At 34.3% G+C, this 12,238-nt stretch overlaps 1 protein-coding gene across 1 annotated transcript in view; it reads right to left on the bottom strand.

The window, feature by feature from the left end:
• The window catches only part of LOC106460716 (cardioacceleratory peptide receptor-like), a 13,664-nt gene extending 3,827 nt beyond the window's left edge, over nucleotides 1–9,837 (bottom strand). Inside the window, exons 1-3 of the mRNA XM_013920455.1 lie at nucleotides 9,597–9,837; nucleotides 9,236–9,324; nucleotides 6,514–6,714 (exon numbers count right to left, since the gene is read on the bottom strand). Of these exons, the coding sequence (XP_013775909.1) occupies nucleotides 6,514–6,714; nucleotides 9,236–9,324; nucleotides 9,597–9,837 (531 nt within the window). The remainder of the gene's footprint in view (nucleotides 1–6,513; nucleotides 6,715–9,235; nucleotides 9,325–9,596) is intronic.
• Between the last annotated feature and the right edge of the window lie 2,401 nt (nucleotides 9,838–12,238).

The raw sequence follows: 12,238 nt of genomic DNA on the forward strand, positions 1-12,238 counted from the left end.
TTATATATATATATATATATATATATATATAAATTATGAGATGTAACTAACGCAATAACATCTTATGGGTTACGTAGGCATAACTTCCAGGTATCAATTGATCTGCTAGTTTTCTATTTTACAGCATTATTTCTCACGAGAGAGCCACTTGACACCATAGGGAATGACCAATAATAATAAATATCTAGAACGAAAGGAACTTAGCCACCTTCTTTGACCAACATTCTATTATAAAAAATGCGCACACGGCTGGAAACGTGTATGAGTAAAAATATTTGAAAATTCTTGATAAACTTGAAACGTTCACATTAGTAAGTAAAAGAAGAAACGAAGCAACCAAGAGGATGGATTGGCCAACGAAATCTCCGGATCTGAACCCTGTTTAGCATGGTCTAAAACGATCCATCTAGTACGATTCAAGACTGAGCAAGAGATGCACTACTCACTTATCCAAGAAAGCCCCCCACCTACCACAACAGCAATTACAGCGTTTGATTAAACTTTGAATTTTTACAGTACCTATTTTCTGCAGTGGGGTGTTTCCTTATAAGAATTTCATTCGTGATTTTATTAACGTTCTTTATGTTATGCATTATTTTCCATATTTTAAAATGTCACAATCAGTCATTCGGTGAATATCAAAATCTGTAACTCCTCTGTTGGAAATCTCAATCGTTAGTTAAAGCTGAGTAATATATATATATATAACAATAATAAAAGTCATCATAAAGTTGCCAAATTAAGATATGTCTTAGCTTATTTAATTACCTTTTCTACGTGCACAAGATTTATGTTTCCATATATTGAACTTTTCATTAAACGTGGATTCAAAATTTTTATTTATGATCTGTAGAAATAATTTCTCACTCAGCTTGTCAAAAATTGATTCAATAACAATTTTATGTGACCATTCAGACGTACGTTGTGTTAAAATACAAAACGAGCGTTGTGCATATATATATATTAAAACTGTTCCGCTCACCACAGAAGTAGCAAGTTTTTCCTCTGCTATTCAGTCACAGTTGGTTTCCACATGCTTCTTTTTATCTATGAAAGTAAGGTATATATTTATTTCAGTGTTTTAGCATTATAAAAGCTAACCAAATCATATATCAATACACCAATGTGTATGAAATGTATATATTAAAATACACAGTCCTAGATCAACTGGAACGTGAAATATGTAGTTAATAGTTATAAGATATTTATATTTTAATGTTTGCTACATTAGCAAGTTTATTATTGCTACTTACATAAAATAAAGATGCCAAGGTAGAGTATTCCCAGTTATTAGAATTACAAAACAACTGTGCTTTCAAAAACAAATTATGTACACATCATTACTTTAAGCCAATGGAAAAAAAAATAAGAAAATACTTCCTAAGATAAAATTTAATTATTGGTTTGGTTGTTGTTAAGCGCAAGTCTTCGAAATGGGGTATATGTGCTCTGCCTATCATGGGTATCGAAACCCGATGTTAAGCGCTGTAAACCTATGGACGTACCGCTGAGTCATAAAATCAGTATAACCTAATGATTTTATAAACTCTCTTCATCAATTCGATTTTTAATCATTTTTAACGATATTGCTAACAATACAAAATATAACAAGCTCATCTTGAAACAAACTAATCTAAAAGCTTCAAACATAATTAGCAATTATTAATAAATATGTATGAAACTCTTTTTCGATTAATTTGTTTCAAGATGAACTTGTTATATCTTTGTATTACTCACGTTAAATAAATATACGGGAAGTGATATAAATGAGAAGAGATAAATAACCAATTTCAAAGTTAGTGATTGCTGTAAATTCCTTAGTTTCAGTTTCACTATGGCTTCTTCCATACGAAGACTTTTTTGTCTGTGCTGGAGACCGACTGGCGTTAGCAGGGCAACAAGCTGATGTACCCATCCTTTATCAGGGTTATAAACTTTAAAAAATTGTGGGGTGGATGTTATGATAAGTAACACTAAAATCTTAACTTTCACATAATTTATTTATAACGTAACATATCATTACAGTATTCATTATTACCTCACCAAAAATGTTGTATAAGATTTAATAACTCACTATTTGTATAATTAAAACATGGTATACAGTGCTCTTTCTGTGACAGAAATTTAGTTTTTAAAGGAAAGTTATCTTTCCTAAACTGGGGTATTCAGGGATATTATTACCCCCCCCCCCATCGCTCCGCTTGCTGCAATTTTATTTGTTATATTCGTGAGTTTTTATAATATTGTTGGAAAGGTGGTTGTATTTTTGACTAATGGTATTTAAAAAGTGAGGTAGAGAAACAGATATATATATATATATATATGTTTGGTGGGTTCCAGGGTAGAGAAAAGACCAAGGCTGTAGACGTGAATTTGTAGAGAAGAAGTAAAGCGACGAACGTTCGACAAAGCGATCAACAAACTTCCCACGGTCAGGGTCACGGGGGTGGATGGGATCTATAAATTCAATGCCACGGCTGAGATCATTGAATCCAAGTGCCCTCAAATCTGCTGTGGGGGAAAACAGGTATACAGTGCGATGGTCAGTGTGACTTTGAAGGAAGAGGTATCGGAAAAATTAGTGGCGGTAGGTGTGCTTTCTGTTACCCGCTTTCAACACCCAGCTCTTAATCCCCTCCACAGTGTTTAACGTGATTAATAATTAATTGACGGTCATTGGCCGCAGAAGTGTCTTACGGGCAGAAGTTGAAAGGTCACGGGCCGAAGTAGAAAATGGACATAACTCAACAAACGGCTCTTCATATAAGCGTTATTGTGGCTGTTGGAGTAAGAACTTCAGCTAAGTTTATGTATCATTGCAATAGTGGCGGCCATTTTTTATTGCATTCTGCTATAGAGAGTGATAGCGCACCCTCCGAGGTTTATAAAACGTTTATGTGCTCTCCCCCACACTGTGTATATGTTGTGTTATAGAAAACGTAATAATATTTTTGTGTAAGGACGTGGCACTATCTATGAATGTAGCAACGTTAACTAATGTCAAAGATCAAAAACACCAATAATGAGGATGGAGGGCTATCTTTGCTGTGTGACCACAGGTATCGAAAACCGTTTTTAGCCTTATAAGTATTCACACGTACCACTTAGCCACTGGGGGCTTCAAATAGGTTAGTAATTTATTACTATTTTTTATAAGGAGAGGGCGTAATTGGAAGGTGTTATCTTTATTTATATTTGTAATCCAAATGTGATGTTTCTAGGTCATTTATTATGAAACGTACCGAAAGGAGTTTACATTTTTTAAAATTGAGTTGACAAGCATTCCCACTCCGTTTCATAAAGATAAATTTGCTTGATAATTTGTTTATGTCAATGTATTAATATATTAAACGCAATATACCACAAATGTCATTATAACAAGCCCTTGCAATTTCTTTCTCTTAACTTGACAGGTGTTTAGTTTTAAAACTGGGGTCTTCAGGGATATTAATATCCCCCTTCGCACCGCTCGTATTGCTTATGTTTACCGAGAGTGGTTTATTCAATAACTGTAACAACAAATGGGTTTTTGATTAATAGTCTGTGGATTTAGATTATTCAAACTTGGAAGGGATTTAAGATGTTAATCGTGGTTAAAATTAAAATGAAAACTGGTGGTAGGCAAAGATATCTACAATCATCGGCAAAGACAAAAGTTATCACCTGCTAGCTCCAAAACTTTGGCGGCCACGTACTCTAAAATAGCGGTGAAGTAGTAGACGGGTGCTCCAGCTCAAACCCGTTTTTGTGTGGACTGGAGAGGACATTTTTTACTACCACCCATCTTTACGAACTTTAAATATATCCTTCTCACTGCGTATGCCGACGGATTCCTAGACTACGTTTAAGCAAGCAATTGGGAAATTAAAGAGGTAGAATGGAATTGTAGTGATTCAAGTTGTTTTAGTAATTTTTCTCATGAAGACAACTGTTGACTAGAAGCTTGTTGATCGTGTATCCTTGTATCCTATTCGAAATGCTCTTTCCTGTGGTTATATTTTGTTAAAATTTTTCCTAAAAAATATCCTTCTTCGGAAATGGCTGTGGCACAATCCTTCTTCCATAATTATCTGTGGTAGGATTGTACTGTCGAATGGTCAGGAATTTGCCTAAACCATATGTACTAAACATGACCTTCGTTTCACTACGATTCACAAGTGTGTGGTAATACACCACTGCATTAGCTTATGAAAAATTGTTCCTATAAAGTGAGATTTACCTTCTGTCCTTCGGTGAGTCAGCGGCAAGTTTACAGTCGTTGTTGTTATTTTTTCAGCAAAGTTGTAATGGGTTATCTACTGCATCCACCATAGGAATCGAACTCCGGACCTTTGCGTTGTAAGTCCGTGGAGTAACCGCTGTCCTACCAGAGGACAAGATCCAGGATTTGAGTTCACTTTCGTGCAGTTAGCAGAGCACAGTTAGCCCATTGTGTAACCTCATGCTGAAATAACTTTATCAAATCTTTATAGTGTCAAGAATGTGAAATATATATTTATAACAACGTAAAGAAATGTTATATTTGTTGTGGAACGAAATGGTTGATTGTATTAGGGGTACCGGAAAGTAATGTCGGATTTGTTATCTTAAATTCCAAAGTTTCTAATTGTGTGTTTTAGTTTCCTTATAGGTGAATTTGATTTATCAGGCAAAAGAACTCTTTTTGCTCATCAATTTCCTGTTAACAAAAGTAGTTTTCCTCTAATAAAAAAATGGCTGATCACATTCCTAACGAGAATCACATTCGATATTGCATGCATAAAAGTAACAAGGCAAAAGAGATAACGAAAAAAAATTTGTGTGGTTTATAAAGATGCTTTGAATGTCCCCAATTGCCAAAGGTGGTTGCGAAAATTTAGGTCAGTTGATTTTGATCTCTCGTTCAGGGAGATCAGTAGAGTTGGACAATGACCTCCTGAGGTCAGAGGTTGAGTCAGACCCCCGTCAAACCACCCAAAAATTGTCAGAAAAACTTCATTCTTATTGGTCTAGCGTTCAAGAACATCTTACACAGATAGGGTAGGTCAATAGACAAGGAGTTTGGGTTGCAGACTAACTGTCAGATTATAAACAAAAACCAGCGCATAATAATTTGCAATTCTTTGATAACTAGTCATGAGAAAGAACCATTTCTTCATCGGATTGTTACAGGAGATGAGAAATGGGTTCTCTGTGTTACCACCAAGTGTAAAAATTAGTGGCTTATCCCTGGCCTGAACCCAATTCCGCAGAAAGTCATGTTGTCCGTTTTGTTGGACAGAGTCGGTATAATTCACTTTGATTATTGAAATCGAGTCAGACTATAACTGTAGACCTTTAGTGTCAGCAATTAGACTGTTTGCACCAGGCTCTCGTTGAAAAACGTCTAGTACTGATCAACAGAAAAAGGCTCATTCTGCTGCATGAGAATGCGAGACCACATTTTGCAAGAATGACTCAGAAGAAGATCGAAGATTTGGATTGGGAAGTCCTGCCTCCACCCACCATACTCTTCTGGCATTCTGAAATTGCCCTTTCAAATTACTATTTATTCAGATCTATACATCAATTTCTCAATGATGAAACCTTCAGAAATATTGATGGCATCAAAACTCTCTCGCAGAATTATTTGTCTCAAAGGAAGCTTCCTTCTATCAACGAGTAATTGAAAGCTTCATTGCAAGATGGCACATTGTCATTAATAATGATGGGAATTATGTAACTGATTGCAAAATAAATACTTATCTTTAAAAATATATTTTACTGTATAAGGAAAAAAAACGACATTACTTTCCGGTACCCCTAATAATGATAGGAAAGAAAGGCCGAAATCCATGACTGATTAAGACATGTTACACATCTAGAATTAAATGTAACAAAAATTTGCCGCAGTGTTTCACTCCTATTTAAAACAGAGGTAAATAGTAGTGATTAAAAAAAACGTAATATGTTTATCATTTCTCTCATTGCTTTTAGCATAAAGCTACACAACGTGTTATCTGTGGTCTGTCCACAGATTGTACGTCTGTAGATTTAACGTTGACACACAGGAAAACTATGTTTATAAAATATATATTTTATTTAATCCGAATCATTGTTTGTTTGTAATTAAGCACAAAGCTACACAATGGGCTATCTGTGCTCTGCCCACCACGGGTATCGAAACCCGGATTCTAGTGTTGTAAGTCCGCAGCCATACCGCTGTGTCACTGGGAGGCAAATAATCCGAATCATCCATGTTTATTGTGATGTGTTTAATCCAGTTTATAGTCAGTATCAAATAACTATAATTAGCTTTTATGATCATATTTGTGCCCCAATTTGAAATATTGGATTTTTACATATCCATTTAATATTCTCAATATAAAATAATTTGAATTATCTAAAACCTCAGACAATAATATCAAATGTAGTATTTTAAAAACAACAATATATTTTCTACTTTCTCTACTTTATGAAAATTATACCAAGAAAGCCATACCAAAGCTATAAATATGTTTTTACTATAATAAGCGTAATTTTTTACTTTTTTACTTTCTTAGCCTCATTAACTTTCTCAAATGATTCTACCTTCCACGGAGGAGACAGCGGTCTTCGGATATCCTTGTAACGGTCTAAAGCGATGGCTACGATAAGATAGTTGGAAGCGCAGATAGAGAATGTCTGCAGGAACTTCACCAATCGACAAACAACATCCCCTGCCCTCCATTCTCGACCATAATACTCCCACACCAGCTGGGGACCAGTAGCACACACTGTTACTAGCACATCTGCTATTGTCAGGTTAAGGAAAAGATTTTCTGGCCCAATGGTTCCACAACCAGAAAAGCACGACTAAGTTTCCTATAAATCCCAAAACTGCCAGAACCTAGAGCGTAGTGACCCGGACGCTCTTAATAACCGACTGGTCGTACAAACTCTGCTGGTGTCCGATGTCAGAACTGTTGGGAAATATCTGGTCAATTTCTCCAGAGCTTATAGACCTGTTGTTGTCTTTCATAGCCGTTTGGTAGAGAAATTCAACGACAGGAGCAAATAACTTACTTTTATCACGAATGTAGTTTAAGTTAAAATATCTACACCAGTGTTCTATTTGACCAGATCTAACACAATAACTTACATTTATCACGAATGTAGTTTAAGTTAAAATATCTACACCAGTGTTCTATTTGACCAGATCTAACACAATAACTTACTTTTATCACCAGTGTAGTTTAAGTTAAAATATCTATACCAGTGTTCTATTTGACCAGATCTAACACAATAACTTATTTTTATCACCAGTGTAGTTTAAGTTAAAATATCTATACCAGTGTTCTATTTGACCAGATCTAACACAATAACTTATTTTTATCACCAGTGTAGTTTAAGTTAAAATACATACACCAGTGTTCTATTTGACCAGAACTAACATAAGAACCCTTTCTCTCTCTCTCAACAGCACGATTGAAAGGTTTAAGCACGCGCTGTAAGAATAAACGTATAATATAAAAACGGTATGGACTTTAAAAAGATAGTAATCAGGCTATATTCATATAGGTTTAGGTTTACTGAAAATATAAGGAAAAAAACATAACTGTCGTAAAAATTACAGTCTTTAATTTCGTTGTTACTTTTTCTGTAATTTCTAAATTCTATAATCATTACAAAATTACATAAATGAGCAAATAACAGGTGCCAAGCTTTTACGGATATCAAGCATTTTTACATTGTAAAAGAAAACATAATACACAGAAATTAATTTGATACGTACACAATTATATTTCGTATATAACAAGTTTTTTAAATATTTAAGAAATTCGAGGATATTAAAACAAAAAACAGGTGCCCTCACATTTGATTTTAAAGTACTTATTAAGACTAGTAATAAGGAGTTTCGTAATTGTAAAGAAAATGAAAACGTTATTCATACCCTCCCCTGTGGCTCAGCGGTAAGTATGCAGACTTAACTAACGCCAAAAATTGGGTTTCAATATCCATTATGGGCAGAGTATAATTAGCCCATCGTGTAGCCTGGTGATTAACAGCGAACAAACAAACAAAATGTTGTTTTCCAAACTCTACTTAACTATACCATTGCTGTAAAGTCAAAAATTGTATGTTTGTTATATTAGAGTAAATGAAACTTTAAAAAGTCCATTTCGTCCTTAGGTTGTTTGTATCCATTTGTTGTAACTTAAAACGTGTATTGTGTTGTAATGTGGAAATAAAATAATCAAAGATTACTTTTATCATAGCAAACAATTTCAAACAAAATGTTCATTAATTAAACTTTAAAGCAAAAACTGCTTGGCTGTAAAAGAAAAAAAAGACCAAAGCGTGGATATGTTTGTTAATTTTAGTAATGGTAGCGCGATTATGAGTTATTTGTCATTTGGTTGCTTTTTTGTATGATTATGTTAATAAAACTGACAAACCTGATAATAAAATAAGTTGAAACCAATAATAGAGTTTGTTTTTTCTAACAAGGAATTTTAAACTACGTATCCAACAATATTGACTGCCTTGTTCTCATATCAATTCTTTTAGTCACTTTTTGTATAACAAATAAAGTTTTTTTTCAGCCAAGCTGTTTTTGGTTTAGATATCATATCTTTCTGTTAAAAACTACAAGTTATCTCATACTGTACATCATATATAATTCACTATTAACTGTCTACCTAAACATTTCTTAAATAATGACAGGAAACATGCACACAATGCCTTTCAACCCTCTGCTAGTTGATAAATTTCAAACAACATGGTTCACTGCACTGTAGTGTAGCCCAAGAAACAATGCGAACAATTAGAAGCGAACAATCAATAGGAAAACAAACTAATTTTTTTCTCTAGTAAAATTAGTTCATCACACATACATTAAAGATATTGTAAAAAAAAACATAGCATCAGAAAGACAAAGAAGATAACGCAAATTATTGCAGTACAAGATTAGTACACTACACTTTCATTATGCATATACTCTGGCAACCACAGCAAAGCAAACACATGCGTAATATATGTACATTGGCTTTCGATGTACATTTTTATGGTATAGTCCTGTCAATTTCAAGAAGGAAACCTGCAATTCAATATTGTCCACGCTTGTAAGAATACACCACTGTATTCAAAATATGACCTGAAACAGACATCTCAAAATCAGTGCCCCACGTCCCATCAAAGGCCATCTGACTCTGTAGAAGATATTTCTCAACACAATCGTAGCCACCGTAGTATCGATTTAAGTAGTTTGGTGACCATCAGCCCCAATATCACTTACCAATTCAGGTATTCTTAGCATATGAGCAACTATTGCACTTCTAGCTTCAAAATGCTGCTCTTCAGAGCCAGTTAGTACATAAGACATAGCTATAAAAAAAGGTAAATTCATCACCTCTAATGCGCTTTAAAAATAGAGCATCTGGTAGAGTTAGAATTACATCTGATCTACCTGATACACGTTAAAATGGATGCACAAACCTCAGGCCTAGTAAAGTACAAGCTTGACTCTGTTATTCATCATCAACAGGATAATACCTGTAATCAGGCCATCCAGTTACTGGCACAATGGGCATATCAACAACAGTAATTTTCACAGTCTTTGTAAGTAGCTATAGTGGACTCAGCTACTTTACATTTACCTTTACGCTTCATATCCAAGGACCCTTTTGCTTTAGACGTAACAACACCAAGTACCACCCTAGTTGGTGGTTTGGTTATAGGTGGAACAGATTTAACCAATTTTCGTTTTATAGGTGCCTTCTTTTCCACACTTAACTGATGCTGCAAATTGCCTTTTATAAAGTTGCTATTAACCTTCTTTAAAACGTCATTGGTCACTGACAACCCTACATCACACAATTTAGCAAATTCAGAAGACATGTTAAAGCTGATATCTGTTTTAAAATTTGCAGGTACATTTACGTTACTACGTATTTGTCTTCTACTTTTTTTCGAACAACATATCCATGTTAGTATACTGGTTCCTAGTATACTCATTTTCTGACAAGCACAATAAAAAAAACTAAGATATCCAAAGAAATCACTTGTGAAACAAAAAACACCACTTACCTTATACAGTGTAAAAAAATTCAATCATACATACACAAATAACTCTTAGAGAACGTTTCAACAACCATAAATTTCCTATTAACACTGAAAAAGATCTTGATGTCTTCTTTAACACCTTCCACATTTGCATACGTTTTCCCATTAAGATGGTAATCTTATGGTGCCATATCTGGAGAATATGGTGGGTGGGGGAGAACTTCCCAACCCAACTCCATAATCTTGTGTTGCGTCAAATGTGCCACATAAGCAAATAATAAAATTATTTTTCTGACAGAGATAAAACAAATGAACGGAGATCCCTGATTCCAGGATCTAGACTAATTCCGAAAGGTTGAACAGTGTTTAGATTAGCGATCCAATAAGCTTGTTTTATTTCTCTATCTGCTTTAGTTTTGGATCCTGTTTCAATGTCGATGAGAGTAACATCGTTAATGGAATGACCGGGTTGGTTAAAGTGTTGAGCAACAGGAACATGTTTTTTGCTTCAAAGCCAAGTGATTTCTATAGTCAGGGCATTAACAATCTCATTGTAAAATGGAAAAGCATCATTGATAAGAATGGAGACTATTTCATTTACTAAATGTTTTGTTTTGATATATAAGTTGTTCGGTTTTTTTATCTAAAAAAGCTACATTAATTTTTGGCAACCTAATATTTGCATTCTTCATTAATATAACACAAGGTTTTTGGGGTAATGCATCAGAATTTCTATGGTTCCATCTAGGGTGATGGACGAGGTTAAAATTGTACTCCTAAAGGATTTGAAGTTGTATTGCTATTTAGTCTTCTGGAGTATTAATATTCACCAGCCACTTCAATGCTGCATGATCTGTCTGGAGTACAAACTTTCTTTTGTCCATATAGATAATGATAGAAATGATTTGGGGCTCTATCAGACCTAAGTAGCACTTTCCGAAATGTACAATATTTCCTTAATACAGCATTCTGTATTGTATTTGCGATAACACTGCTTCTGTTGTACAATCATTGGCATCTATAAGTAATAGGAGCAAATGCTCAAGAAGTGTGTATGCTAATACTGGAGTAGTGGTTAATTCTTTTTGCTATTTATTGAATGCTTGTTCGCAATCAGTAGTCCAACAAATTTGTTTAGAAGAGAATCTACACCAAAGAACAATTTTACAAATGGAGGATAGTAATAGCATAGTTCAGGAAAACCTTTTACCTCATACAAGTTCTGGACAAAATCAGTCTTAGTTGTGCCTGCAGATGCTCTCTCTCTCCACTGGTTATGTGTCCCAGGAAACTCATTTGTTTATAGAGCAGTTGATACTTATTAGGATTCAGCTTAAGATTTTCTTTTGTCAACTGAACCAGTACATTTTTTAGCCCATCACAAGCAATAACAAATGTATTCCAATGTGTAATTCATGCAAGTGGATGAGTACAATGTTCCACGGTAGTTCAAAGCAAACACAGTCTACCAGTCATTAAAATGGTAACACAGCAAATTGCTACAATTCATTTCTTGCAGTAAAAGCTACTTTTTCTACTTTGCTTCGTTGACTTGCAATTGCCAATATGCATTCACTCTTCAGATCCAATGTTGATATAGATGAAGCACTCAAAGTAGAGTCAATTCTTAATATTGGGTAGACATCCTTCATTGTGACTTCATTCATCTTCCGGTAGTCCACGTGGAACCTTGTGGATCTAATCTTTTTTTTTCATAAGTACAACAAGTGATGCTCAAGGACTAGTACTAGATTATCTTACTTATTGTTCTTTCATGATTTCTATCTCTTTGAAAACTTAAACATTTTTTGCAACTGAAAGTCGTCTAGTTAACTCATATATTGCCACTCCATCTGCATTATCAATCTTTTCCTAGCTAATACCTGTTTTATGATGTCTTGTTAGCTCTTTGATGTTTCTTTGCTCTGATTTGGCTTCGAGACTCATTCTTATGGTATTGCATATGTTAGACATACACGATTGTTTCTGTTTAAGTTTAATGTGAGTGTTAAATTTAGTTATTTTTAGAAGTGATAGTTGTTTACGTAACTATTTACGAAGCATACATTGTGTAGTTCATTAGTTATGTGTTGGTGATTGTTATATTATTGCATCATATTACTAGAGCCTTCTGAATATATCTTGGATTTTAATTGAGTATTATTGCATCATAATATCAAGTGGTGTGTAGAATATTCAAGACCTCTGCCAGGGTATAAATATGTGTCGAAAATGT

This window comes from Limulus polyphemus, unplaced genomic scaffold, assembly GCF_000517525.1.
Source record: "Limulus polyphemus unplaced genomic scaffold, Limulus_polyphemus-2.1.2 Scaffold35, whole genome shotgun sequence".
Classification (NCBI taxonomy): Eukaryota; Metazoa; Arthropoda; class Merostomata; order Xiphosura; family Limulidae; genus Limulus; species Limulus polyphemus.